Below are 25,521 nucleotides of genomic sequence, written 5' to 3'. Positions count from 1 at the left end.
TCTACGCTGGGATTTATCATGAGAGGAAACAGAGTTACTAAGAGGCCTGGTATTCTGTAGCTCTTTACAGAGGTCAGTGCAGAGGTCAGGGTTTAAGAGCAAATATGGAGTTGGAGGTTCAGGTTTCCTCTGCTGACCTGTGCCCTCCCCAAGATACTGGGTGTACTCAGGTCTGTGATGGATGGGATGAGTCTTTTGGCTTGGTTTATAACCTACAGTAGCAGTTGCCCTTCTGCAGGAATAAGATGCCAAGGGTGTGTGTATATACGGTAGCCTCCGTGCTATTCACAATCACACACTAAGACACGCGCTTAAACACTAATACACCATTTATGTGCCAATGACCCTCTGTACTAATCTCTGATTAATGCACTTTGTTCTCTCTGCTGTTCTGTTGATATTTACAAATCCATTGCTTTGAGATGTAGTAACTTGTGTGTTTTTTACTAACTGACATGGTGTGTGTTTCTGTCCAACTGTTTGTCTGTTTCCAGCTGCCTCCCCTCCCCTTAACCCAGCTCTACTAACTCTGCCACTATACTCTTCTCTTCCAGCACATTGCCTTTGATGATGAGATGGATGTGGCTGAGGTTGATCATTTTCCTTCTTTCGTTTGATTTCCGTCTCATACTAGTGGTGTAGCTAGATGCACCTGTGCTAGAGTTTTGCTGTATTATGTGCTGCTGACCTCCGTGAACTCTTCCCCATGCTCTCTCTGTGTCTGTCAGAGTAGCTGCCAGTTGCCATGTGTTGTACTGTGTAACTGTGCCACCACTAGCATGCTAAGAACTGTCTGGTAATGTTGCCAACTTGCCATACTCCTGTGTCTTTATTGTAGTAATCTGCTTGAAGTTTAGTTGCTGGTCATTGTGTACTTCTGTTGTACGAGTGTGTCAGAAATTGTGTGTCTTTTCAGAATGGACTTGCACATTGTCAATCTTTTATTTTAGGAAACAGTGCATACAGACTGTAATGATAGACCACAACGAGCAAAATGAGTCTACACGTCAGTGGATGTAGCCATTTAGTACATAACTGGAACACGGTGATGGCTTTATGGTTCAGTCATAATGATGTACTTTCTAGTCTTAGCAGCTTTGGAATTTCTGTAGTGAAATACTTAATGGTGCCATTCCTTTCTCCATCTGCACATTTGTTTGTGTGCATTTCCTTGATTCATTTTTCCCCCCTTGTGTTCAATGCACTTTGTCACTTAAGATGTACAGTAATTTGCAGTGCTACGCCATATAGTATATTTATGTATCCTTTGAATGGGAAAAGTGGAGATATTTATTGTGCAAACTGCAAGCAACTTTGAAACAAGTTCAATTCGGTTTGCAGCTTTATTCACCAGTTTCTCCTCACAGAACTGAAGCTAGACAGAACAAATTCCTTTGGGAGATCAAGTGGGAGGCTATCTGAATGGAGGCAGGACATGAACAGGCAGCACCCAGGGTTTGGCTTGAGGGGGGAGCAGCAAGGGGGAAGGTTGGTGTCGGGGTGTTGATCATACCCAGTCTCTCTTTGGATGGTGGTCAGAGGGACAGGGGCAGGGTGGTTGCCCTTAAGCACCCCATCACCATTACCACAGCAGGTGTGTGAGTATTTATACACATGGAACTATCCCTTAAACGTAGTGGTGGAAACCAGATCATCCCCACATCCATAGAGGGTAACGGGGTGTTTGTGTGCGCAGGTGTTCTTGCTTTGCGAGTGTGTACTGTATATGTACATCAGGGAGTGTGTCTGTGCGTGCCCTAGAGGAAGTGGAAACTGCAGATATCCTCTTTCTTCCCTTTCATCTTGTACTGCATCTGTCAGGGGACTTTCAGAAAGCCTGAGGCCGGTGCCATATGGGAGGGACTAATGTGGCATCACATTCTCACTGATGTCATAGAACAGAACACCTCTTTTACTCAGAAGCTGTTCTATTATTATTCCCCTTCTCCATGTCAACGCACATGTCGACTGTACAGGACACCACATTGACCAACACCTATATTGAGAATGTATGACATTTAAGAGCACAACCTTCAGTCACAGATTATATCGTTTTTTGTTTTTTTTTACCTTTAGAAGGTTTTGTTTAGTATTAGTTGCAGTATTACTGTAGTTATATTTTTGGTCACAATAACATCATCTAGTCAACTTGTATTGTCTAGTAAATGAGCATGTACACAAGATAGTAATGAGTTACAGCAGTAGAGACTAACTTCCTTTCAGAAAAAAAGGAAAGCACACAATGGAGTGAGAGAGACTGATAAGAAGGAGAGGTAAACACAGATATCAGTTAGACTGACCGTTGGAGAGTCTACGATCTGAGCTGTATGTCTGCCAGGAGGTCACATACTCACATGAGTGTCTTCTCTCTCTTTTTCCTCCCTCCATTCCTCCCCCCAGTGTTATCCAGTGATGGAAATCCCCGGCTACTTCTTTGTTGCCTGAACGGACCCTTCCCATTCGTAGTGTCTGAAGAATGTGTACACCCCACCCACACATCCGGCACGTGCATGGACCCAGGAGGGCCCCCCTATGGGACGCAGTGTCCCAGGCTCCATGCTGATCCAAAGCCCACACTTCCCCTCCGCGGCAGAAATGGCAGCAGCAGCACTGGGCTGTCTGTCAGTTAGCTTTTAAATTAGCCCTGTGTTCAGCCCGCATTTCTGCTCTGCCCGACATTGCACCTCCTCTGTGGCGTACCCCGCTACAGGCCTGACATATAGTACAGTACTCCCCCTATCCATCTGGGAAGCACTGGGGACTGTAGGTCTGATCCTGTTTGTCTGTGTGTGTGCCGTGTGACTCTTTCGCTCCCTTTCCTTGCTGTGTGTGTCCATGTCGGCTGATCGCTATTGTCTCATTATCCCTGGCAATGTCGCTCTTTCTGTCCCCCTCTCTATTTCTCTCTCTATACCAATCTGTTTCTCTCTGTCTCCCCCTCTTCTCTCCATTCACGGCTATTCTGCATCACTTAGTGCTGGTGTCCTCTCTGCCTCAGTATGTCCCTGCTTGTCCTCAGCTATTCCCAGAGCTTCTGCAGTGTGTGTGAGGCGAGGGGACGCTAGTTGTTTCTCTGATCCCCTCCAACAGGGGGAACTATAGGCATTTCTGCTGGCCGTGCAGCTCTGTCCCAGTTTCCATGTAGCCTGCCTTCGTCCTGCACGATTCTTGGGCTCCCGCCAGCTCGCAGGCAGCGGTTACATAAGAGTTAACGTTATTTTTTCCCCCTGGAATTCAGACTCTCCACTGATGTGTGACCTTCAGCAGTAATTGCCAGTAAAAGTGCGGCGGGGCTGTTTACTGAAAGACTGGCAGTGCCTCGTGTTGGGCGGCGCTGGGGCGAGCAAGGGAGCGTGGCAAGGGAGGGCAGGAGTACAGGCCATTTTCACAGCATACACCTGTTAACTGTTTCAGGGTGGGGGGCACTGCACAGCCTACACCTGTTAACTGTTTCAGGACCACCTCTGGTTCACGGAAGACCACTGATGTAATGGTGTCAGACAAGAACAAAGGAAATCATCTCTCTGTCCTCCCCCTTTGATTATCCCCTCTACCTGCCTATTTACTGTACTCTCTAGGCTATACTAATAATGCTAGGGGATATGTGGGGGATCAGCGGGGATGGGGGCCAGGGACAGGTAGTTATTGCTAGGGTGCCGATGACAGTCCTGTCACTAGACGAAAGGTCAGGCAGGTTATATAAAACAGAATGAAGGGGGTGGTGTTATTCATCTTCACACCTTGAGACAAGTGCAGAATCCTTTCATCTTTCCACTGCTGAAATGTGGCAGTAACTGAAATGTGACAGATGACCTAATGTTTGTAGTGATCCCGCCCATTATACTACTATATACTTATACTATACTACTATATAGTTGACGTCATATAGTCTGAGAAAACGTATAAGTGGAACCAATGTTGGCAGTCATGGGTCGAGCTGTGTCTAGGGCTGATGCCAGCAGTTCCGTGGGGAAATTATTTGCGACCCTGCCCCAGTAACTGTGCGTTCAAGATGGCTCTAACGCCCAGGAAGCGCCGATTCAAACTCCCATTGAATGTCAAGATATATTAGTCACTCACAAAATAGGGAGTTTTGCTGAGCACCTATCTTAGTTTACTCCGGTTATGGCCGGTATGTACTTCTAAAAAAGCAACCGAAAAAATGCCTCTTCGGCACCTTAAATGTGCGTGCTTGTAAATGTTTACTGAGACCAATTTTGGAAGTACATACCCGCCGTAATGGGAGTGTTTGAAGATAGTTACTCAGAGAAACTGCATATTTGGTGAGTAACTAATGTATTTTGACATTATAACTCTAGCAGAGCTGTCTAATGCGAGTTTGAATCTGAGCTTCCTGGGCATTAGAGAGGAGACACATCATACTCATCGTCAACATCTCTAACACAGACACTTGGGCAGGTCGACCTCAGCCTTCAGCTCACTGGAACATGGAAGACAAATCAGGTCCAATGAGGACCGTAATGAATGTCATTCTCCACCACTCAAAATGTGACGAATGGGAAATACACTTGAAAGTAACATTGTGATTGAATTGAAATAGACAAGTGAATCAGGGTTGACACATTTGAGCCTTGTTTGCATGCATCATCCTTTTTCCTGTGGATATTGATGTTTTATGTAAAGAGGGGCCTGATAAGGGGAGATTCTTGTCTAGTCTAACAATTACTCAGTCAGCATGACTGGGCTACTGGGGCAGAGTCAACCCCATTGTGGTCTGTCTATCTGTCTCTCTGCCTTTTCACTTTGCATTTCCATTTCAATGTATCACATCTGTCTACTCCTTCTAAAGGTCCTTTTTAACAAGGTGTTTAAGCAAGCATTTGAGTCTGAGTATGAGTCTGAGTGTCAGCTGAGGTGTTAGGTTTTTTTGTTTGTGATGTTTGTTTTAATGCTTTTTTTCATTTGCATATATTATTATGCACTGTATCACTAATACACTATATATACAAAAGTATGTGGACACCCTTTCAAATTGGTGGATTCGACCGTTTCAGCCACACCCGTTGTGGGCAGGTGTATAAAATTGAGCACACAGCCATGCAATCTCCATAAACAAACATTGGCAGTAGAATGGCATTACTGAAGAGCTCAGTGACTTTCGACGTGGCAACCGTGATAGGATGCCACCTTTCCAACAAGTTAGTTCCTCAAATGTCAGCCCTGCTAAACCCGGTCACCTGTAAGTGTTGTTATTGTGAAGTGGAAATGTCTAAGAGCAATAACGGCTCAGCCGCGAAGTGGTAGGCCACACAAGCTCACAAAATGGGACCGCCGAGTGTTGAAGCGCATAGCACATACAAATTGTCTGTCCTCGGTTGCAGCACTCACTACCGAGTTCCAGTAAGGCCATTCTACTGCCAATGTTTGTCTAGATTTCGTGACTGTGTGCTCAATTTTATACACCTGTCTCGGGCTGTTTTTCATGGTTCGGGCTATCCCCCCCCCCCCCCCCCCCCCCCCACATACAGAAATGTCTTGTCAAGATTGGTGTGGAAGAACTTGACTGTCCTGCACAGAGCCCTGACCTCAACCCCATCGAACATCTTTGGGATGAATTGGAACGCCGACTGCAAGCCAGGCCTAATCGCCCAACATCAGTGCCCGACCTCACTAATGCTCTTGTGGCTGAATGGAAGTCCCCGCAGTAATGTTCCATCATCTAGTGGAAAGCCTTCCCACTACAGTAGCAAAGGGGGACCAACTCCATATTAATGTCCTTGATTTTGGAATGAGATGTTTGACGATCAGGTGTCCTAATACCTTTGTTCATGTAGTGTACTTCTGTCATGCCACTAAAAGCCATATCTGCAAGTCTGATTTGTCCGTCGTAACCCCTTAGTCCTTCATGTTAGGACATGAAATTTCTAATCCTTTCACATAAAAAACTAAACAGTACATTTGTACATGCAAGCAACTGTGCGAAAGCATTGGCATGTGAACACAAGGAGCGTAGAATAGTGATGACACAGAGTGCTCCAATAACCGCATAAACTTAGAATACTGCAGATACGTTAGATAAGGGCATGTTTGTTGTCCCCTTGCTTCTCCGTGGCTGGCTTTGAGTCATGCGCTTTTATTACTGTTGGGCACATGACAATCCAACTGATTGACTGTAACCAGCCAGACGGGCAGGGAGCTTCTTTGCAAAGCGGCATGGCCTTGTATCGGTCTGTTTGCACTGTGAGGCAGGTGACCTGAGAGCTGCCTGAGGTTAATTTGCTCAGGGAGAGTTCTGCTCTTTGTAGCAACAACATGACTAACTGTAGTCTAAGCCACACCTTGACTAACCCAGACCTTTTATTTATCTATCCAATCAGCTGGCCCCTCCGCTGGCTGAGCCAGAAGTTCCTGCTGCAGATGTGAGTTCAACACCCATATTGGCCCTGGGCCTCAGCATATGGGTTGTTGTTGAATATACTGTAGTTGGTAGATTGTCCGTCCTCTACGTTGTGGTGGCCGCATTCCATTACAGTTGTCATCACTCCTCCCCGCTCATCTAGATGGAACAAGTCAAACCCTTCCCCACGTCTTTCCTTTTTCAGGTCCGACTCACCAAAACACACATAACAAACGCCAATGTTTCCAGCTTGTGGACTTTCTATAATACTGTGAACCGACATATGTTTGTCCCTTTCTCCCTCCCTCTGTTCATCCCTCCATCCCAGTCCAGTTTCCTGACCTTCTTTCTGCAGGGTTTTGGAACTGCGCGCTGGGTGTTTTTCCACGGCAGATGGGAACATGGGTTTACACTGTGTCTGTGGCCTTACTAGCACACAACACTGACTCCATTATGTAACCTGGATAGGGCTGGGTTTTTTCTCATGGCTTGAGTTGTGTTTCTGCCCCTGGCAGCTTCTCGCTACCTTATGTAATTAACATGGTTTCATTTGTGTGACGACTGCAAAGTAACAAGGGAGATACTCTGACCTGTACAGTTTATCGGTTGAAATGTATCCAATATTAAAGGAGTGAGCAGCAATATTTAAGCCTTGTTTAACATTGTTAATGTAAATGTTTCAAATGAAAAGGGTTTTAAATGAATTACCTTTTGTTCTGGCAGCAAGCTACCTTATGTTATTAGTTTTTTTTCTCTCGTCTCTAAGCCTGCATGGTTATGTTCCTACCCCACATCCACCCCAACACACCACCCACCTCCCTCTGTTAACTGCATGATGTCATTTGGCCCAGTTTCCTGCATGTCAGGAAAGTGACTAATGTGCACAGGATTAACACCCCTCTTTTGTTTTTGTTTTCCCTAATTTCCTTTTTGGACTTGATTTGCTTTCTGCTAACTCACCTCACCCTCAGGAGCTTGACCCCAACCAGCCCGAGAAGCAACTGGAGGACCAGAGGAGGGTAGGTAGAGTCCATTCTGGTCTGATCCTTTCTGGTCCAGTGTCCCCCAACACTGCTCTCTCTGGCCCACCATTGCTGGGCTGGTTGTCTTAATGCATTGATGCACCACTCTGCCCTAGCCTGCAGCCACTCTGCTTCCACAGCATGCCCACCTACAGTACTCACAGGGTTACCCCCCTACTAACTAACTGGCCACTGGGTGTGAGTGTCAATGGGTTTAAAGAGGAATATACAAAACTGATATGTATAAATATGAGTTGGAACATTCCGAGGCTCATGCAATACCAGGTATCGATGGAACTGCAGATTGGATGTAAGTTATCTAAGTAACAGAAGGTTGGGCTGCAGTAAGAAGTTCATATCAAGGAGGATTTAGCTATTTTATTTTGAATTTTATGGCCCCATGAAATATAAAAAATATATAAAAAAATGATTTGATGAACATTTGGCCTTACTTCTATTAGCCCATACAAATGCATTGAATAAAAGCTTCACTACATAGAACAACAGATAGTCCCAAAAGAAAATCAAAAGAAAGAAGTGTCCGTCCTATATCTGTGAGATATATCTGTGAGATATAAAAAAGATCAGGATTTGTTTTATTTTTTTAATTAGATTTTTTATGTATTCAACACATTATTTTTGGCACTAAACTGTCTCCATACTGTATATACTTCCATAAATGTTTTTCAACGGGTAGCGGTGGACTTCAGACGAGTCTTGTGAGGTATCCTACTGCAAAACAATCGACGTGTTTGTGAGAGTCTCATCTTCCCACAGATGGGTCTTAGTGTGTAGCCCAACTGTTTGGCCTCGACAGACAGAAGTTGGCAGATCGGCTGTACCGACTTCAGACGAGTCCCAAACGCTTGTGGAGCAAATGGAGAACACTATTGTGTTCGCGGCAGTCTCATCTTTCCATAGAGAGGTCATAATAGTTTGTAGGGCAAACCGTTCGGACCCTCTAGCTCTGTCACCTTTCACTGCAGATGGGGGAGTGGTGTGGTGGATTGAGACGCATCCAATGCAAAAAAACGTATATATCTCTAGTTTAAACTTACAGATTTTATGGGGATTATTTAGTATTATGCTAATTTGATGTCCTTGGGGGCGCAAACATCGACTCTAGGGTTTATCTCATGATGATGATGTAGGCTTCATCCTCTGACATCACCTCTTTCCACCAGGGTGAAGCCTTGAGGCAGATTCTGGTGAATCGTTACTATGGGAACATCAAGCCTGGGGCCAGAAGGGACAGTGTGACGACGTTCATCAATGGTCCTGTCCCCCCTGGAACAGAAGGGAAACCTCGAGCAGGTACCTGTGTGTCAATGTATCTCTGTGACACTCTGTATCTGTTTGTCTGAACTGGCTGACGTACAGTATACAGTGGAGTCATTTTGAACACTATATTTCTGCGATGTTATTTTTTACTTGTCACACAAAATATTTTTCTTTGAACAATTGGATTAGTATAAAATAATATATATATGTGTATGTATACATATACAGTTGAAGTCGGAAGTTTCCATACATCTTAGCCAAATACATTTAAACTTCGTTTTTCACAATTCCTGACTAAATTCTAGTCCAAATTCCCTGTCTTAGGTCAGTTAGGATCACCACTTTATTTTAAGAACGTGAAATGTCAGAATAATAGTATCACATTCCCAATTGGTCAGAAGTTTACATTCACTCAATTTGCTAGCATTGCCTTTAAATTGTTTAACTTGGGTCAAACGTTTCGGGTAGCCTTCCACAAGCTTCCCAAAATAAGTCGGGTGAATTTTGGCCCATTCCTCCTGACAGAGCTGGTGTAACTGAGTCAGGTTTGTTGGCCTCCTTGCTCGCACACGCTTTTTCAGTTCTGCCCACAAATTTTCCTCCAAACATGACGATGATCATTATGGCCAAATACTGTAGTTCTATTTTTGTTTCATCAGACCAGAGGATATTTCTTCAATGATCTTTGTCCCCATATGCTGTTGCAAACCATAGTCTGGCTTTTTTGGGGCGGTTTTGGAGCAGTGGCTTCTTCCTTGCTGAGCGGCCTTTCAGGTTATGTCGATATAGGACTCATTTTACTGTGGATATAGATACTTTTGTACCCGTTTCCTCCAGCATCTTCACAAGGTTTTCCCATTAAATGTTTTCCCATTCCTCCTTGCAAAACAGCTCGAGCTCAGTGAGGTTGGATGGAGAGCATTTGTGAACAGCAGTTTTCAGTTCTTTCCACAGATTCTCGATTGGATTCAGGTCTGGACTTTGACTTGGCCATTCTAACACCTGGATATGTTTATTTTTGAACCATTCCATTGTAGATTTTGCTTTATGTTTTGGATCATTGTCTTGTTGGAAGACAAATCTCCATCCCAGTCTCAGGTCTTTTGCAGACTCCATCAGGTTTTCTTCCAGAATGGTCCTGTATTTGGCTCCATCCATCTTCCCATCAATTTTAACCATCTTCCCTGTCCCTGCTGAAGAAAAGCAGGCCCAAACCATGATGCTGCCACCACCATGTTTGACAGTGGGGATGGTGTGTTCAGCTGTGTTGCTTTTACGCCAAACATAACGTTTTGCATTGTTGCCAAAAAGTTCAATTTTGGTTTCATCTGACCAGAGCACCTTCTTCCACATGTTTGGTGTGTCTCCCAGGTGGCTTGTGGCAAACTTTAAACAACACTTTTTATGGATATCTTTAAGAAATTGCTTTTTTCTTGCCACTCTTCCATAAAGGCCAGATTTGTGCAATAACGACTGATTGTTGTCCTATGGACAGAGTCTCCCACCTCAGCTGTAGATCTCTGCAGTTCATCCAGAGTGATCATGGGCCTCTTGGCTGCATCTCTGATCAGTCTTCTCCTTGTATGAGCTGAAAGTTTAGAGGGACGGCCAGGTCTTGGTAGATTTGCAGTGGTCTGATACTCCTTCCATTTCAATATTATCGCTTGCACAGTGCTCCTTGGGATGTTTAAAGCTTGGGAAATCTTTTTGTATCCAAATCCGGCTTTAAACTTCTTCACAACAGTATCTCGGACCTGCCTGGTGTGTTCCTTGTTCTTCATGATGCTCTCTGTGCTTTTAACGGACCTCTGAGACTATCACAGTGCAGGTGCATTTATACGGAGACTTGATTACACACAGGTGGATTGTATTTATCATCATTAGTCATTTAGGTCAACATTGGATCATTCAGAGATCCTCACTGAACTTCTGGAGAGAGTTTGCTGCACTGAAAGTAAAGGTGGCTGAATAATTTTGCACGCCCAATTTTTCAGTTTTTGATTTGTTAAAAAAGTTTGAAATATCCAATAAATGTCGTTCCACTTCATGATTGTGTCCCACTTGTTGTTGATTCTTCACAAAAAAATACAGTTTTATATCTTTATGTTTGAAGCCTGAAATGTGGCAAAAGGTCGCAAAGTTCAAGGGGGCCGAATACTTTCGCAAGGCACTGTATATATATATATATATATATATATATATTTGTTTTGTATACAATATAGCTCATCTTTATCAAGGGACCCAACTGTACATCTCAATACCTCAGAGTATTAAAGCTTGTTGACGTGTTCCAGACTCTAATCAGGATGATGAGTCATGGTTAGTCTCTTCTCCACGTCTGGAGAATAGGAATGAGTTCCTTCCTGTTCACGCTTGTGTCTGCATGCCTGCCTGCCCCCACCATGTCCGCCATTAAGACTTTGGACCCAGGCTCTGTCCCTCAGCATTTGAGCACTCTCCTCTGACTGAGCCAAGCCGTGCTGTTGCCAGGCGACCAGAGAGACGAGCTCTTGATTAGAATATTTCGTGGAGTGTGGACACCTGCTCCCACAGCCAGAGAGTGGCCCTCTGGGTAACATTATCACACATCTGCGTCCTTGTGTGGCTGGAGCAGGTGTCATCACTAGACAAGGCTAGCTAGTCTTAGCTAAGAAATACAGCTATTTTCAAGACATGGAATGATCATCACTATACTTTTGGCATCCGGTTTTTGGTTTAGTTTAGAGATCATATCCATCAAGATTCATCTCATTAAATTATATAATAAGCTAATTATGCAGTGAATCAATGAACAGGAAAGAGACAGACTGACCTCTTTAATCTGCCCGTCAAGCAATCCTCTTGATTGAGGAAATCCCTGTGAGATGATGCAATTGTACTTTTACTCTCATTTACAGTGACAGGTTCTCATGTCTGTCTGTCTGTCTATCTGTCTGTCTGTCTGTCTCTGTCCTTCCTTCCTTCCTTCCTTCCTTCCTTCCTTCCTTCCTTCCTTCCTTCCTTCCTTCCTTCCTTCCTTCCTTCCTTCCTTCCTTCCTTCCTTCCTTCGTTTGTTTGTTTGTTTGTTCTGGCTCTTGATGACTATCTGCCTGTCCCGCTCTCCCCGTCTCTCTCTCCCTGTCCCTCCCCAGTGGTGAGTTCAGGGGCGGCCGCAGCCCGAGGGGAGCTGACCCTGCATGAGGTCCAGTGCCGTCTGGATAAAGAGGGTGCGTCCGACCTGGTAATTGACCTCATCATGAACGCCACGAGCGACCGTATCTTCCAGGAGAGCATCCTATTGGCCATCGCCCTGCTGGAGGGCGGGAACACGGTCATCCAGGTGAGAATTAACCCGTGCCAGGGGCACAATGTGATATGAGTAGAACATGTTAGAGAAGAGGTAGAGTGGGAGAGACTGGGCCCAGAGGAGGAGAGCAAGTAGTGGAGGCAGAGCAGGAACTAATGGTCTATCTGCTGGGAGAGGTCCAAGCTCTAAGCTCTGAGTAGCTCCCCAATGCGTCACTACCTCCCCTCCTCTCAGCCAGCCAGAAGGGGTTGCTATGGCAACAAAACCAATTACTTCTCTGACCGCACAGCAAGGTTAAGAGAGGAACATGGGGAGCGGGGTGGGTGATTGTTGGGCAGTTGCATTTTCTTACTTTGAACCTGCGTTTTTTGAGAGTGTGTGTATCTCTGTGTGAGTTAATGTGTTAACAGGCTTGTTATGTAATAGGGCTTGTATTTGTATAGTGGTTTTACCTGATGAACCCTGGCTTGGCTTCCCACTGCACAGGCAGTTTACTCAAAGGAACTCACATATGACTCCTGTTATATAACCACAGCATGTCACTGGTTGAATAATGCAAAGACCACAGAGCCTTATTAACTGCGTCTCACTGTGCTGTCAGAACAAGGGGAGGAGGAGCAGCCCTGGGAGCCAAATGTTCTAGAAAGACCAGACACCTGTAGAAAACCACACCCTAGTTTGTAGTTCTCCATCCCACTGTCTCACCTCACACAGATCCACATATCACACACATACACACACCCAGGGCAGCTGTTTATATGTAGATCTGTTGAGTGTTTTGGTCAGGTTGGGTTCAAAAGGCTATATGTCTTCCTTTTTTGCTGATAGTAGATAACAGTGGGTGTGTGCCATGAGTGTGTATTTCTTTTGGCATTGTGGCGATGCGCCCTGTGAAGTTTGGGTTAATATTTGCAAAGTTGTGTGTGTGTGTGTGTGTTTGGTTGGTGGTTACCAACCTCATGCAAGAGTGTTCATTCTGAAGAGTTTCTCACTGCAGTGTGGGTGTGTGAGAGAGTTGAGCCGGGGAATTACTGCCATTACTCATTGAGACTTCTATTGTAAGGGGATCGCTGATCCTCATGCCTTTTTTTTTAGTTGAAGCATAATTTACTCCCACTCTTAAACACCATTATGCTATCCTGCACACGCACTGGGGCCTTGGAAAGGACCTCCCTGCAGGAAAACATTACAGGTAGTAGTCAGGGAAAGAGATTGGCAGGATAATGTATTATTTGGAGGGGGTGGAGGTGGGGTTCTCTCATTGTAGCCAAGGAGCCTGCACAACTACACACAGGGCTTCATTCTTTCATAATCCCCAGATTGTTTTTTCACTCACAATTTGCAGGGGACAAGTCAGCTTTGTTGCGGGATCACGTATGGTGCTGAGTGAATCATATCAGCAGTCGCATCACATTTCTGTCTCTTAGAAAATGCTGGACCTCTCTTCAATGACAAAAAGGCTCTTGATGTCAATTTTTTTGTGGTAATCTGGGGCAGTTGCCGGGCCAACGGGAAAGAGGTAGGGAAGGAGGGAGTAGTATGAAGGGCCAGTAGTATGAAGGGCCAGTAGTATGAAGGGCCAGTAGTATGAAGGGCGAAAGGGAAAGAGCTGAGATGAGCTGCAGCCCTGCAGGGGGAAAGAGGAAGTGCATTAGTGAAAACCAAGATAATTTATTTATATTTGCACACAAGAACATACCAAACAATATGATAAGAGTTTAAAAGGCAAAAGAAAGGACCTCCTGAGTGGCACAGTGGTCTAAGGCACTGCATCGCAGTGCTAGAGGCGTCACTACAGATCCGGGAGACCCATGAGACAGCGCACAATTGGCCCAGCATCGTCCGGGTTAGGACAGGGTTTGGCAGGCCGGGATGTCTTTATCCAATCGTGCTCTAGCTACTACTCTGGTGGGCCTGGTGCATGCATGCTGGCACGGTCGCCAGTTGGACGGTGTTTCCTCTGACATTTGTGCGGCTGGCTTCCGGGTTAAGTGAGCATTGTGTCAAGAAGCAGTGTGGCCTGGCAGAGTTGTGTTTCAGAGGACGCATGGGTCTCGACCTTCGCCTCTCCCGAGTCCGTACGGGAGTTGCAGCGATAGGACAAGACTGTAACTACCAATTGGATGTCACAAAATTGTGGAGAAAAAGGGTTAAAACATTTGTTTTTTAAAGGCAAATGAAAAGAGCATGTGCAGGAGAGGTAGAAAACACAGAGGTGTGTCAGGCCCCTCCCTGTTTCAAAATATGCTATATTAAAAACAAACAGAAAAGGTATCCAGATTTTTAAGACTAAGAAACTTATTTTGCAACCCAGGCAGGCTAAGGCTGTAGTATTGAGCCAACCAACCCACAGGAGCAAGGAAGCAGAGGCTTGTACTGTACATTGGCTACTGGTGGTCACCTGTATGGAGATATCTATCACCTGTGGCTACTCCCGTTCAGAGCCTTAAAGTCAATGTAAGGCTCTGCTCCAGCGTAGACATCCAGATAGGTCAGACAGTAGTGACTACTGCCAATTGGATTGTGACGCTCCTTGCTCTGTTTGGAAGGCTCTCTGACCCACACTGGAAGTTGATGCCCACACTATTGGCTATTACAGCACTGACAGTGGGCAGAACAGCCTGCAGGCTGTGGTGAGGTCATTATGCTGTTTCAAGGGATAACTAACTTGATTCCTCCTCTGTAGAAACTCAAATTAGGTCATTGTTCAGTTTTTTACTTGTTTTAATTGAGTCTGAATTGATTGTCCTTTGCATGATGGAACACTGTCTTGAACAAGCTTTCTGGTCCACTATTGGTTATTATCAGTGCTCAAAGGCAAAATTGGCTTATTTTCTATTTTCTTCTTTGTCTTGTGAGAGTGATATAAAAAACTGAACTTCTTAGAAAACCAATCCCTTCAGGCCTGTAGGTTCGAGAGAAAAGTATAAATAGAATTGTCAGAGGGAGAGGGGGCGTTGGACGGGAGGCTGGAAACTGACATCCCATTTTGATCAACTCGGCCTTCTGACTGACCTGTCATTTCAGAGGAAGCTCATGCTGCTGGTGTTTTGGCACATGTGCAGATCAAATATGCCGCTGGAATTCCGATTAAGGTGTTCCTAATACTTCAAAATATTTCTTAGAAATCCAGGTATTTTAATCGGCGTATGATGATTATGACCTTGTGGCAATTAAGAGAAGAGTAAGGTGTTTACATGACTAATACCATACTCGGCCTACTGCCGTAATCCGTTTAATATTGTGTTGTTAGTGTGCATATAAACATACTCACTGTTCCAAACTCTCCTGAACTCCCCCCTACAATTCCACCATCCTGATGGAAGTGGCTGGTAGGGTTGTGATTGGAGGTAGGTGGTTTATTTGTTTGTTTTTCTATCCTCTTATACTGTATGTGACCGGGCCTTGTGTGAGAGCGGGTCTCCTTGGTTACCGACTGGTGGGCATGGTACGGTGCAGGAGCCCTCCAATGATTACAGCCACAGCTCTGTCGCTCACTGAGGAAGGGAGGGAGGGAGCGGGAGCCTGCGATATAAATAGACCTTACATAACTGCCCCTTGTTGATGCCAAGAGCCAGCATAGCAGTGAAGGGAGAACAATAAAAAAGAGAAAGAGAGGAATGCAGAATTACCTTGTTTTTTTTTATGGAGGAGGCCCCTTTGCCAAACATTGGGGAGAGACAGAGACCATAGTGCACCCAGTGGGCCCTACAGGTAGGGTCTAGTCTGCTGCAGAGAAGAGGATAAGCTGGTGGTTTCCTAGAAGAAGGAATCAGCAGGTTGATGGTGCATATCAAGGGCCCAGGGATAAAAAAGCTCACCACCACAGCCGTGCTGGTGTAAATTACACTTAGCAATGCCCAAGTACTATTGAGTATCACCTAGTAACTACACCTTAATGCCTAGTCTACACTCTTAGGAAAAAGGGTTCCAAAAGGGTTTTTCAGCTGTCCCAATAGGGGAACTGTTTTGGTTCCAGATAGAACCCTTTTTTGGTTCCATGTAGAACCCTCTGTAGAAAGGGTTCTACCTGGAACCAAAAGTGTTCAACCTGCAACCAAAATGGGTTCTTTAAAGGGTTATGCTATGGGGACAGCTGAAGAGCCCTTTAAGGTTCTAGATGGCACCTTTTTTTCTGAGTGAATAATAAAACCCCTCAATTTTCCCATAGAGAAAAATGTCAATCTTCCTTCCGTGTTGTGCTATTGTTGCAGACTATGACATGTTGTTATGTACCCAAGATATAGATTTGAAACCTGTTTCAGATAATTGGAAACTGATAGCAAGTAAGTCAGCAAACTGACAAGTTCCTTGATATGTGTAGATGGAACAACAGGCAAATTGCCCTGACAGGGTTTCCCTTAGCAGGCTCTGTTCCTGCTTGTGCTGCTGCTGCTGCTGCCGCTGCTGCTGCTGTTGTTGTTGTCTTGAACATAAGGCGACAGTCAGGTGTTGGCATAATGATGGTCATCCAAGTGATCCGAGATGGAAGTACTTGTTTATGGCCACAGTCATGAAGGCTTCCCAATCAAACTAGGTAATGTTTTTAAAAAGTTGCTTTCTGGCAGTTTTCCCCTCTGTGTGGCAATGTGGGTGGATGTTTGCCTGCTTACATAGCCACTGTTGATTTCTGATCCTAAGCACCATCAATGAATGAGCCTGGTGTTGTAAACAAGGTTGACTTAACCTTGTTGAAAGAGGGACAAACTACAGTACTTTGATTAACTTAATGGTGGACCTCCCCCACTCTCTTCCCTCTCACCCACCTGCCTTTGGTCTCGCCTCCCCTCCTCTCTCCCCCCTTTCCCTCTCACCCACCTGCCTCTTGTTTTGGTTATATTATTGCTAAAGTACTTGCTGAATATGCTGAGTTGACACACTTCCTGTGAATGTTGTGTACCTGGCTGGGATTGTTGTGTACCTGGCTGGGATTTCTGTGTACCTGGCTGGGATGGCTGTGTACCTGGCTGGGGTGGCTGTGTACCTGGCTGTGATTGCTGTGTACCTGGCTGGGATTACTGTGTACCTGGCTATGTTCTCTGTGTGAATGTGTGTACAGTGCAGCCTGCCCTGCACGGTACCAGTAGAGTTGTGCCCCTGGGGCAGAGAACAGATGGTAGGATTTCAGGTGAGCACAAGGAGGGTTATGTAACAGAGCTGCAGAGAGAGAGCCTCTGGCTGCATAACAGACAGGCTGGCAGGCTGTCTGTCTGTCTGTCAGGGTAGATGTGGTCAAACGGAACAACAAACATGCTAGACCTTTAGGCTGTTTACCTTGTATTTGTTAAATGGGAAATGTGCGTATGTAGATAATCTGACAACATAATCATAATACGTCACTATGAAAACCTCTAGCTACCAATTCCCTTATTAACACAGAATTATCTGAAACAAAACCTCTTAAATCTGCAACATTGACTTGTTCTTCTTGTCCAATTCTAGAAATCCTTCTTCATGCGTCTGACGGGAGAAAACAAGTCAGAGATGTTCTTCAAGGTGTTCTATGAGAGGATGAAGCTGGCCCAGCAGGAGATCAAGGCCACTGTGACTGTCAACACCAGCGACCTGGGCAGCAAGAAGAAGGACGAGGAGCCCCCAGACAAGGACACGCCCACCGCTAAAGGAAAGAAAGGTCAGGGGTCAGGGTAGTAGGGCTGGTGTGAACAGCATCCTGGTCCTGTCAAGTGGGACAGTTAATACAGTGAATTTACTACACTCGGAAGATGGTAGAAATCATAAATCAGTCATTCACAAATACCTAGTTGTTTGACACTGCAGTGCAAGCTGGGGCCAGATAATGAAGTTCAAGGTCTGTGACAGCTCCAACTCTGCTCCTGTGTACACTGTACAGTGAGACTATCCTCTATGTTACTTTGGTGTCCCCTTCGTTGTGAGTGTCTCTTATTCCTCATGTTATTCTTTTACCAGGGAAGGTGGTGGCTACAGTGGTGGTTGCTGCGGTGACGGAGGAGGTCAAGGAGCAGCTGGTGGAAGCGTCCACGGTCACAAAGAAGGCGTTCACCACGTACCGCCGTGAGGCCGAGGCCGAGGAGCACCTGGCCACCGCCGAGTGTCAGGGCCCCGCCAGCACGCCTGATGACCAAGAGGGGGAGATGAGTGTCATCATTACCATCATGCAGCCCATCCTGCGCCTCATGCAGCTGCTGTGTGAGAACCACAACAGGGAGTTGCAGGTTGGTCAGCCACACCACCAGGGGGCACTACTGTGGTTTACGATGCACCAGTTAGTTATAAAGGGGGGCTGCAATGGTTGCTCAGGCCCTATGGCACACTTACAGTTTCAGTATTGCTACATTTCCATCACCAGATCGTTATACAGAAATGAAACCAGATGGTGAAAATAGACATGATTTGTTGGAACAACGTGATGCAACTGTTTCCGTATCTGATAGTGGTTGGTCTGGTTTAACTACGAGGACAAGTGTGGTTGTGTTTTTAAATGGGGAGGTTCAATATCTCAGACAGACATTGAACTTCCCCCACTAACATACTCTGTGGAGTAAGGTCAAGACTCCACATCATTGACAGATAGCTGGATGCTGAATCACCATGGCTCACCATCAGTTTTGTGCACTGTATTTGGCCTGTTTGGATTGATCCTGGGGCAAACACAGCGGGCTAAGCTAATCATGGTTTAATCTCATTGACATGTTTAGACATGAGTTAAAGATGCGTCTCATCCCTAAATAATCCAGCCATTGATTTAAACTTGAATAAAATGTCATTTGATTCGTCACATGCTTCGTAAACAACCAGTGGCGTGTATTCATGGATGCCAAGGGAAGCCAGGCTTCCCAAAAAATGTAAAAAATGAGAATATTTAGTCTCTCTTTTTTTCATAATTTGTTTGTACAGATGAATGTGGTACCTTCAGGCGTTTGGAAATTGCTCCCAAGAATGAACCAGACATGTGGAGGTGTACAATTTTTTTTCTGAGGTCTTGGCTGATTTATTTTTTATTTTCCCATGATGTCAAGCAAAGAGGCACTGAGTCTGAACGTAGGCCTTGATATACATCCCAGATACACCTCCAATTGACTCAAATTATGTCAATTAGCCTATCAGAAGCTTCGAAAGCCACAACATAATTTTCTGGAATATTCCAAGCTGTTTAAAGGCACAGTCAATTTAGTGTATGTACATTTCTGACCCACTGAAATTGTGATACGGTGAATAATAAGTGAAATAATCTGTCTGTAACAATTGTTGGTAAAATGACTTGTGTCATGCACAAAATAGATGTCCTAACCGACTTTCCAAAACTACAGTTTGTTAACAAGAAATGTGTTGAGTGGTTAAAAAACGAGTTTTAATGACTCCAACCTAAGTGTCTGTAAACTTCTGACTTCAACTATATTTCATTGACTATTTAACTATTTAACTAACTCTTTAGCAGTCTTATGGCTTTGGGCTAGAAGCTGTTCAGGGTCCTGTTGGTTGCAGACTTGTTGCATTGGTCCTGGATGGCAGGGAGCTCGGCTCTGCTGATGTACTGGCACTTACGCAAATGCACCGCCTCTTAGGCAGTGGGCAACTATAACAGGCAGCCTTTTTAACATAGCACATTAATCATTTATATTTTCTGATAATATTATACTCAAAGCCAGTACTTTTGTAGTTTTTCAGTGGAATAACCCATTTGTTCATAGAGGGATCTAAGGTTATTGTTCATAATGTTTAGAGTGAATGTATGAATTAGTGTGTCTCTAATTTATAACTTGTGTGTCTCTTTCCGCTCCAGAACTTCCTGAGGTGTCAGAACAACAAGAACAACTATAATCTGGTGTGTGAGACGCTGCAGTTCCTGGACTGTATCTGTGGCAGCACCACGGGAGGCCTGGGGTTGCTGGGACTCTACATCAATGAGAAGAACGTAGGCCTCATCAACCAGACAGTAGAGAGCCTCACAGAGTACTGCCAGGGACCCTGCCATGAGAACCAGGTGGGCACACACACTCACACCTCCTGCTACCTGTTTTTAATGTGTGGATGGAGTATCATGAAACGTTGTAGTCAAATAACCCAGTGTTTGCGTATAACTGCTGTCACCCATTTCAGTAATTGCAGGGTTGGTCTTATTTGGCAGTGCTTTAATTAAGCTTTTAAATTCTCTTTACAAGACCAGATAGGTCCCAGTACACACCTCCATACAAAAAATGTGTTCCTTGCATGGCTTTTTCTTGCAGGATCATGTCAGACTAAACAAAGGCCTTTGTAATATTGTTTTCTGGTTAATCTGGAGATATTTTGACTCAATCATAAACACAACTTCAAAATGTTTCCTGTTTGTCTGTTTCTCTGTCAGAACTGCATCGCCACTCATGAATGCAACGGTATCGACATCATCATCGCTTTGATCCTCAATGACATCAACCCCCTGGGCAAGAAGAGGATGGACCTGGTGCTGGAGCTCAAGGTTGTCTTGGTTTAGTAGTGATGTTGCACCCTGTTTGTTTTCCTTTATTATCCATTTGACATATTTCTTTGTTCTGTCTTGGTTTAATGCATTTTTTAACCAACAGCACTCATGACAACCTGAATGTTATTCATCCTCCTGATGTTCTGTATCCCTTGTAGGGTTGCAAAGGGTCTGAAACGTTCTCAGGAAATTTTCCATGGGAAGTTAATCCCGGGAAATTTGGGAATTTTGCTTAAATTCATCAATAAAGTTAGCTTATAACAGTGAACCTTTTTTGTTGGATACACATAAGGCGATTCTAGGTCTTGTGGCATATTTTAGTTAAACTATCCCCAATTCAATGGAATTGCAACCCTCTGCAAGGCACAGTGCATTCTTCCATCACTTGTGCAGTGTACTCTTCCATCACATGTACAGCTGATTCTCAAGATCTTGCACACTAATGAGATGCTATTGAGGCCACACTACTATACTGTCTGAGCCAAGGACTACATGCTTTCCGGTAAGTTTTGATTACAATACAGGGTGAGGGTGAATATACACTGCTCAAAAAAATAAAGGGAACACTTAAACAACACAATGTAACTCCAAGTCAATCACACTTCTGTGAAATCAAACTGTCCACTTAGGAAGCAACACTGATTGACAATACATTTCACATGCTGTTGTGCAAATGGAATAGACAACAGGTGGAAATTATAGGCAATTAGCAAGACACCCCCAATAAAGGAGTGGTTCTGCAGGTGATAACCACAGACAACTTCTCAGTTCCTATGCTTCCTGGCTGATGTTTTGGTCACTTTTGAATGCTGGCGGTGCTTTCACTCTAGTGGTAGCATGAGATGGAGTCTACAACCCACACAAGTGGCTCAGGTAGTGCAGCTCATCCAGGATGGCACATCAATGCGAGCTGTGGCAAGAAGGTTTGCTGTGTCTGTCAGCGTAGTGTCCAGAGCATGGAGGCGCTACCAGGAGACAGGCCAGTACATCAGGAGACGTGGAGGAGGCCGTAGGAGGGCAACAACCCAGCAGCAGGACCGCTACCTCCGCCTTTGTGCAAGGAGGAGCACTGCCAGAGCCCTGCAAAATGACCTCCAGCAGGTCACAAATGTGCACGTGTCTGCTCAAACGGTCAGAAACAAGACTCCATGAGGGTGGTATGAGGGCCCGACGTCCACAGGTGGGGGTTGTGCTTACAGCCCAACACCGTGCAGGACGTTTGGCATTTGCCAGAGAACACCAAGATTGGCAAATTCGCCACTGGCGCCCTGTGCTCTTCACAGATGAAAGCAGGTTCACACTGAGCACATGTGACAGACGTGACAGTCTGGAGACGCCGTGGAGAGCGTTCTGCTGCCTGCAACATTCTCCAGCATGACTGGTTTGGCAGTGGGTCAGTCATGGTGTGGGGTGGCATTTCTTTGGGGGGCCGCACAGCCCTCCATGTGCTCGCCAGCGGTAGCCTGATTGCCATTAGGCACCGCAATGAGATCCTCAGACCCCTTGTGAGACCATATGCTGGTGCGGTTGGCCCTGGGTTTCTCCTAATGCAAGACCATGCTAGACCTCATGTGGCTGGAGTGTGTCAGCAGTTCCTGCAAGAGGTAGGCATTGATGCTATGGACTGGCCCGCCCATTCCCCAGACCTGAATCCAATTGAACACATCTAGGACATCATGTTTCGCTCCATCCACCAACGCCACGTTGCACCACATACTGTCCAGGAGTTGGCGGATGCTTTAGTCCAGGTCTGGGAGGAGATCCCTCAGGAGACCATCCGCCACCTCATCAGGAGCATGCCCAGGCGTGGCCACACACACTACTGAGCCACACACACTACTGAGCCTCATTTTGACTTGTTTTAAGGACATTACATCAAAGTTGGATCAGCCTTGTAGTGTGGTTTTCCACGTTAATTTTGAGTGTGACTCCAAATCCAAACCTCCATGGGTTGATACATTTGATTTCCATTGATTATTTTTGTGTGATTTTGTTGTCAGCACATTCAACTATGTAAAGAAAAAAGTATTTAATAAGAGTATTTCATTCATTCAGATCTAGGATGTGTTATTTTAGTGTTCCCTTTATTTTTTTGAGCAGTGTATTTTATATGCCATACATCATTTCTTTGTTAACTAGTAAATAGTAGCCTACAGTAAAGTGTGTTTAAATAATTTCGAACTTGTTAACAACTTCTGCTCGTTACTTTTTGCTACATGTGGGTTTTAGCTTGCTTGAGTGTTAATTCACCTGTTTCCATACATGTTTAATTATCAAACATTTATCTTACAAATGAGTTGTTTAATCTAACTGCACAACTATTTATCTGTACATGGAATTATATTTGTTGTTTTCTTACTCTTTTTATGATCTTTACAGGAAAATGCCACGGGCACTATCTGATGTGTCGAGATATTTCACTGCAGCTAATGTAGAAGGAAAAGCTGTGTACATTTGCAAATACTGTGCCAAATCATATGTGAAGAATACAACAAAGATGCAGAATCATTTGGCCAAGTGCATAAAGTTCCCTCTGCATTCACAACTAGCAACCTCTGACAAAAGTCCCTCTATTTCTATTCAAGGTGAAAATTATGAATCAGAAACCTTATCGATAGCAGCAGCTCATGGTCCTCCTGGAATCAGAAGTTTTTTGACTCAATGAAGCAATGTAGTCAAAGACATGCTGATGAATGTCTTGCTGTGTAAGCAAATGGTTCACCTCTGATGCTCACAGGCAATGTGTATTGGAAGAGATTTCTGAATGTTCTTCAACCAGCATACACCCCTCCAACCAGACATGCTTGATCTACTCTGCTGGATGCAGAGTTCAACAGAGTTCAAGTGAAGGTCAAGAGTCAACAGTGAAGAGGCGACACCGGGATGCTGGCCTTCTAGGCAAAGGTCCTCTGTCCAGTGTATGTGTTCTTTTGCCCATCTTAATCTTTTATTTTTATTGGGCAGTCTGAAAGGCCAGCATCCCGGAGTCGCCTCTTCACTGTTGACATTGAGACTGGTGTTTTGCGGGTACTATTTCATCAAGCTGCCAGTTGAGGACTTGAGGCATCTCAAATCAAAACAAATTGTATTTGTCACATACACATGGTTAGCAGATGTTAATGCGAGTGTAGTATGAGATGAGAAATGTAGGGTATGTAAACATAAAAGTGGCATAGTTTAAAGTGGCTAGTGATACATGTATTACATAAAGATGGCAAGATGCAGTAGATGATAAAGTATAGTGGCTCGGGTGGTTGTTGTCCTTGATGCTCTTAATGGCCTTCCTGTGACATTGGGTGGTGTAGGTGTCCTGGAGGGCAGGTAGTTTGCCCCCGGTGATACGTTGTGCAGACCTCACTACCCTCTGGAGAGCCTTACGGTTGTGGGCGGAGCAGTTGCCGTACCAGGTGATGATACAGCCCGACAGGATGCTCTCGATTGTGCATCTGTAGAAGTTTGTGAGTGCTTTTGGTGACAAGCCGAATTGCTTCAGCCTCCTGAGGTGCTGCTGCGCCTTCTTTCCAACGCTGTCTGTGTGGGTGGACCAATTCAGTTTGTCGGTGATGTGTACGCCGAGGAACTTAAAACTTACTACCCTCTCCACTACTGTCCTGTCGATGTGGATAGGGGGGTGCTCCCTCTGCTGTTTCCTGAAGTCCACGATCATCTCCTTTGTTTTGTTGACGTTGAGTGTGAGGTTATTTTCCTGACACCACACTCCGAGGTCCCTCACCTCCTCCCTGTAGGCCGTCTCGTCATTGTTGGTAATCAAGCCTACCAGTGTAGTGTCGTCCGCAAACTTGATGATTTGAGGTGGAGGCGTGCATGGCCACGCAGTTGTGTGTGAACAGGGAGTACAGGAGAGGGCTCAGAACGCACCCTTGTGGGGCCCCAGTGTTGAGGATCAATGGAGGTGGAGATGTTGTTACCTACCCTCACCACCTGGGGGCGGCCCGATAGGAAGTCCAGTACCCAGTTGCACAGGGCGGGGTCGAGACCCAGGGTCTCGAGCTTGATGACAAGTTTGGAGGGTACTATGGTGTTCAATTCTGAGCTGTAGTCGATGAACAGCATTCTCACATTGGTATTCCTCTTGTCCAGATGGGCTAGGGCAGTGTGCAGTGTGATTGCGATTGCGTCATCTGTGGACCTATTGGAGCGGTAAGCAAATTGGAGTGGGTCTAGGGTGTTAGGTAGGGTGGAGGTGATATGGTCCTTGACTAGTCTCTCAAAGCACTTCATGATGACGGAAGTGAGTGCTACGGGGCGGTAATCTTGGGAACAGGAACAATGGTGGCCCTCTTGAAGCATGTGGGAACAACAGACTGGGATGAGGATTGATTGAATATGTCCGTAAACACACCAGCCAGCTGGTCTGCGCATGCTCTGAGGACGCTGCTGGGGATGCCGTCTGGGCCTGCAGCCTTGTGAGGGTTAACACGTTTAAATGTTTTACTCACGTCGGCTGCAGTGAAGGAGAGTCCACAGGTTTTGGTAGCGGCCGTGTCAGTGGCACTGTATTGTCCTCAAAGCGAGCAAAGAAGTTATTTAGTCTGTTTGGGAGCAAGACATCCTGGTCCGCGACGGGGTTGGTTTTCTTTTTGTAATCCGTGATTGACTGTAGACCCTGCCATATACCTCTTGTGTCTGAGCCGTTGAGTTGCAACTCTACTTTGTCTCTATACTGACGCTTAGCTTGTTTGATTGCCTTGCGGAGGGAATAGCTACACTGTTTGTATTCGGTCATTTTTCCAGTCACCTTGCCCTGGTTAAAAGCAGTGGTTCGCGCTTTCAGTTTCGCGCGAATGCTGCCATCAATCCACGTTTTTTGGTTTGGGAATGTTTTTATAGACACTGTGGGTACGACAACGCCGATGCACTTTCCAATGAACTTGCTCACCGAATCAGCGTATTCGTCAATGTTGTTTTTGGACGCAATGCGGAACATATCCCAATCCACGTGATCGAAGCAGACTTGAAGCGTGGAATCAGATTGGTCGGATGAGTGTTGAACAGACCTGAGCGCGGGAGGTTCTTGTTTTCGTTTCTGTCTGTAGGCTGGAAGCAACAAAATGGAGTCGTGGTCAGCTTTTCCGAAAGGTGGACGGGGGAGGGCCTTCTATGTGTCGCAGAA

At 45.3% G+C, this 25,521-nt stretch overlaps 1 protein-coding gene across 9 annotated transcripts in view; it reads left to right on the top strand.

Annotated features, from left to right (window-relative positions):
• LOC110494585 (inositol 1,4,5-trisphosphate receptor, type 1b) overlaps positions 1-25,521 on the top strand; it is a 143,340-nt gene that overhangs the window by 64,529 nt on the left and 53,290 nt on the right. For 4 of the 9 annotated variants that reach the window (XM_021569780.2, XM_021569777.2, XM_021569776.2 and 1 more), the window contains 9 exons: positions 555-590; positions 6,339-6,380; positions 7,330-7,377; positions 8,565-8,694; positions 11,793-11,980; positions 17,390-17,579; positions 17,876-18,141; positions 19,710-19,910; positions 20,274-20,384. In XM_021569780.2, coding sequence (XP_021425455.2) covers positions 555-590; positions 6,339-6,380; positions 7,330-7,377; positions 8,565-8,694; positions 11,793-11,980; positions 17,390-17,579; positions 17,876-18,141; positions 19,710-19,910; positions 20,274-20,384 — 1,212 coding nt within the window. The remainder of the gene's footprint in view (positions 1-554; positions 591-6,338; positions 6,381-7,329; positions 7,378-8,564; positions 8,695-11,792; positions 11,981-17,389; positions 17,580-17,875; positions 18,142-19,709; positions 19,911-20,273; positions 20,385-25,521) is intronic. The other 5 variants (XM_021569788.2, XM_021569785.2, XM_021569786.2 and 2 more) reach the window with 2 other exon arrangements.

The sequence above is a fragment of the Oncorhynchus mykiss genome, chromosome 17 (assembly GCF_013265735.2).
Source record: "Oncorhynchus mykiss isolate Arlee chromosome 17, USDA_OmykA_1.1, whole genome shotgun sequence".
NCBI classification, from domain to species: Eukaryota; Metazoa; Chordata; class Actinopteri; order Salmoniformes; family Salmonidae; genus Oncorhynchus; species Oncorhynchus mykiss.
The sequence above is the reverse complement of the archived record's forward strand: the minus strand, read 5'-3'. Positions and strand labels throughout refer to the sequence as shown.